We start from the raw sequence: 4,557 nt of genomic DNA on the forward strand, positions 1-4,557 counted from the left end.
AATGGTAGGGTTGGACTCGGTGATCCTGGTTGATTCTATGATTCTGTGTTCCTGAGCTTCTTGGCACGGCTGCTTTTTTAACCAGAATCCCAGTGGAAAAATGTAACCTTTACTAGTGCGCTTGTGGTATGACCTCTGGAAACACGGTGAACTATTTAGAACTTCTTGCTACATGTAAAAACCAAAGGAAGGTTTTTCTCCTGTTCCTGGCTTTCACCCTTTTCCAGTACTTCTGCTGGCCAGGGTTTTTTCATTTAACCCTTTTTTCTTTTAAGCCTGTCCTTCCTCCTTGATCTGCCTTACCCCTGTCAATTCCTTAAGGCATTAGAGGGGAGCAGAAGCATGTGTGCATGGGCTGAGGTATAAGTCAAATTTGGTTTTTTACGTGTCAGCATTCTCTGTCCCAGCTATCTTGTCGTGCTCAAGCTCCCTCTGCAGCCATGCTGCTAAACTTGTTTTTCACTGCTGCTCTCAAACAAAAGCAGTGCCTCTGTCTTACTCTGTAATATTTTGCACCTGCATTATTCACCATTTAGGTAACTGTAACTTCCAACACAACTACCTGCTATGTGGTTTGTGGGTGTGTGGGTGAAGAGGAGTTAGGCTGTTGAAATACAATTATAAGCTCACCTTTAAAAATCATAGATGGAATTTTTAGCCTGTTTAATTCCAAAGTTTGCTTAGAAGTTTATTCACAATTTACTGGTGTGAATTGGTTGTGACTTTAGAGGAACTCTGCTCCTCTACTTTCAGCTGGAGGTCACCCCCATGGTATTTGTCCTTATTTGCCTGTGTTCTAGTGCTGCATTAGTATAGTCTCCTGGGCATTAAACCATTTGTTCGGTTCACTTGATGGTGTAAAGTGCAACTTATTCCGGATTGCATCCTCAGTTCCTGACTTGGATCTGACTGAATTGCATTTTGGGAACTTCAGGCTTTTTGTGAGGGTATTTGGGTTTTGTTTGGTTTTGTGATTGTTTTTGGTTTTGTTTGTTTGTTTTTACACTACTGCTAATGTGTTTGCTCCCTTGTAGGTGATTTAAAATATGTTTTCCCTCCTGGCCAGTCCTATTGACACTGTAATATTTGAGAGTGGATTATAGTGACATCTAACATTTTGTTCTATTTGCACTGCAGGCTGAGGTCAAGCAAACATAGAAGGCAATCGTTATGCTTTAGCATTCTTTTTTATTGAGCACATTGAAATCTACTCACAACTACAGGATCAGCTGTGAAGAGAAGGGAGAAACGTGGAACTCTTGAGTAGTGCTGTCTTTTTTGAAGCGATTTATGGAAAAATAATAGACTGAAGGGATATGTAAGGACTCTGGTAGGAAATAAATGGCACAGTGTTGTTGACAGAAAGGGTTTTGGCAGAAGGCTTGTTGTGACTGTTTCTGTGGCTTAGAATTGCAAAGGCATTTCCTACAGACTGGACTAACTATTTTAAAAATGTCTCTACTTTTAGGAGTTCAAGACATACAGTGGAGTCTTCTCAGGGAAGATGTCATCTTTGACAATGAAAACCCGTTGTCTGGACAAAAGAGGAAGTTTCTTTAAGGTAAATGGGATATTTATACAGAACATAAAGTACATGGGTTGATGTGAAATGAGTGCTGCAGAATGTGCAGCACTCTCTGATATGTAGCAAGCCTTTTCTCTAAAATGGGAAGTACTTTTGTGAGCATCTCTTTTTACAGGCATTGTTTGTGGCTAGATTAACCCAGTTATTTCATGTGTATATTGTTTTCCTATACACTGAATAGAATACTTGGTGTAAAATAGTTTGTGACTTTCTTAGCCACTAATGCTGAGAACATAAGCTTTATTATGTATGGGCATAAAATTATGAAAGCTTTCATACATGGATTTGTGTCACTTAAAGTTGTGGTACAGGTTTATTATTTCCATTAATTGGATTGAAAATGGGTTTAATTTCATTGCCTATTTTAAGAAGAATTGGCATCTCTAAAAGCCAAGGTGTGGTGGGAGTTATCAGTGCAGTTTTCAAAAGACTGAATGTGTTTAAGTGTTGTATTTATGTGTACTGGAGGAGGTCTGGAGGCAGTGCTGAAGTTAATTGTACAGAAGGCTGTAATTAAGATTTTCTTTCAGAAGAAAGGATTAATTGTTCTGAAATATAGTTATCAAAGCCTTCATGTGCACAGTGTGAGTACAGCTGTGAACACCATATGATTCTAGAAAGCAGGAGGGAGAATAGTGTCCAGGCAGTGCCACTGTATGGAAAGGATGCTGACCTATTAAACTGTGGTGGCCTGCCACTGACCAGGAAGAATGTGCATTTTTTCTGATATGTGCCAGGGTCACAGTGGCTGTCTTGCTGGGCAAGGTTTTGCTTTAAGGAGAAATCAAGATTTACTGGTGTTTCTGAGCACTGGATTAATTTACCATGATCACATCCCTTAGAATATTCATTGCTTCCTGTAGCTTCTTCCAGTGAAACACTAACACTTGCTGTCCTCTCAGCATGTTGCCATTTCCATTCTTTCTGTTCCTCTGGGGCAGAAATGACTGTCTTTTGCTGCCTGAATCTGACCCTAATGCTTGGGGGAATAGGAGCAGCAGATGATAAATGCACTCATAATGGGCTACAGGCAAAGGAGAGCCAAGCAAAGCAGTGGCTGGTGCCTTTAGCACATGGAGAGCTATAATGACCAGGACAAATTTTGGTGTCAGCAGCTTTATAGTACTGTGGTAGTAGCACATAAACACGTGGAAGGGTTTGTTTATGTGCTACGTGCTTTCTTTAGCTTAAGGCAGTCTTGCAAACCAGCACTACAGTGACTGTATTTTCCTCTTTGGTTTGCCCAGAGCTTCATGTGGTCAGCAATAAAAAGGGTTTTCTGGTGACGGGAATTACTTTTGTTTCACAACACACTTTTGCAGTGTCTCATATCTCAGAAGCACAAACATCAACCTTGTGGATAATAGTCTGCAGCCATATAGGGAGAATAGCCATGTTTTCAAATCATAGCAAGAAACTGTCTCAGTTCTAAGGAATATTTCTAGATTGCCACTTAGGCATATGCTGAAGGAATCCTGATGTCAGGGGGATTGGAAGCAAGTGCCCATGTTATTCAGTCCTGTGGTATCTCCTAGGGTAATTCTGGTGTAGAAAAGAGTTGCTGGGATAGCTATTTTGTTCATAATGTTGGGGTTGTAGTAGTCAGAATGATTAGAAATGCAGTCTGCAGTCTGCCTGAACAATTTTGAGACATTAGTCTTAAGGCCATAAGAAACATTGTCAATAAAGAAACTAAGGTTGTTCTAAGGACAGCCTGGCTGGGGAAAAGATGCATAAAAGCTACTTTGTCAGACCTCTCACCATCCCTGGGAAGTTGCACTGTTGGACCACAGTTCTGAAATGCACAGTGTCGAATTGGAAACTGCAGGCAGTCAGTGTACCCAGCCTGTGAGTAGTGTACCCACTGTCTGTGTATGTACAGTGAAATTACCTTTATTTTGTCCCTCCCCACTGTCACGACCCACCTGTAGGGGCTGTGATGTTTATCATTTCTCATCAGGTTGAACACAGACACCAGACCATGTGTCAGGAAACTTTAGGTTTTATTGTACAGTTGCCGTAATTCTGGCAACCAACCCAATATTTGGAGCCAAAAGGTGTTAGCAAACAAGCTCTTAAATTTATGCTTCACTTCCTTAAGAGCAAAAGATAACATGCCCTTAATATTTGTACAATACAGGACAGTACAGTAACTTCTCAGTTCCCACAACTAACATCTGAAAGTTGCAGGCTTACAAGCTGCAACACACAACCAAAGGTACAGGCTCACAAGCCACAGCACACCAATATTCAAAGGTGCTGGCTAACAAGCCACTGCACCACTTTTCACAGTCTCCCCACTCCCACAGCAAACTTCAGTGAAGAGTACAAGGGTAGAGTATAATAACTCTACTTTGCCCAAGCAAAGTGCAAGGAGAGAGAGGGATCGAGACAGAAAAGGGAGAGAGCTAACACAGAAAATCACCAGTCCTTAGATCCCATGTTGGTCCTACCATATGGATGTTCTGGAGTTGGGACAAACCTTGAGAGTGAAAGACAAAGAGGAAAGAGAGAGAGAGCAGGAAAAAAAAAGAGAGGGGGAGCACAATCTGCTCCCTTTTATAGGTAACGTGGTACACATCTCTTACGTAAACTAGGTTTTCACACTGTTTGGTTCATGTGCGCACAGCCCCTTCGAGCCTCCTCCAGGGAGTGAGTTGGGCTGGGGAGGCTGAGCAGGAGTCTCTAGGTGCAGCAGGAAGTTGGCTCAGAACACACTGCCCCACCTCTGCAGGGCCCTCTGCTTTGCTCACATCTTACCTGTCATCACAGTCAGAATGTTTGAGGCAGAATATGTTTATGGCTGGTCCTCCACACCCACATTTGTAAAATTGTGACAAGTTACATTTGCTACAGCTGGACGGGTGAACAAACAACATACTTGGCACATCAGACTTTTTCAGTTTACATTATTTTAGTTTGCCTTGTCTCTCTGTGTTTAGGAGGCTTAGTAATTAAGATGCAGCTTTTCA

General features: G+C 41.7%; 1 protein-coding gene across 1 annotated transcript in view; it reads left to right on the forward strand.

The window, feature by feature from the left end:
- Positions 1-1,504: 1,504 nt before the first annotated feature.
- The window catches only part of LOC103806656 (ras and Rab interactor 2-like), a 41,104-nt gene continuing 38,051 nt past the window's right edge, over positions 1,505-4,557 (forward strand). Inside the window, 1 exon segment of the mRNA XM_009079365.1 lies at positions 1,505-1,561. Within this exon segment, the coding sequence (XP_009077613.1) occupies positions 1,505-1,561 (57 nt within the window).

The sequence above is a fragment of the Acanthisitta chloris genome, unplaced genomic scaffold (assembly GCF_000695815.1).
Source record: "Acanthisitta chloris isolate BGI_N310 unplaced genomic scaffold, ASM69581v1 scaffold18027, whole genome shotgun sequence".
In the NCBI taxonomy this organism is placed as follows: Eukaryota; Metazoa; Chordata; class Aves; order Passeriformes; family Acanthisittidae; genus Acanthisitta; species Acanthisitta chloris.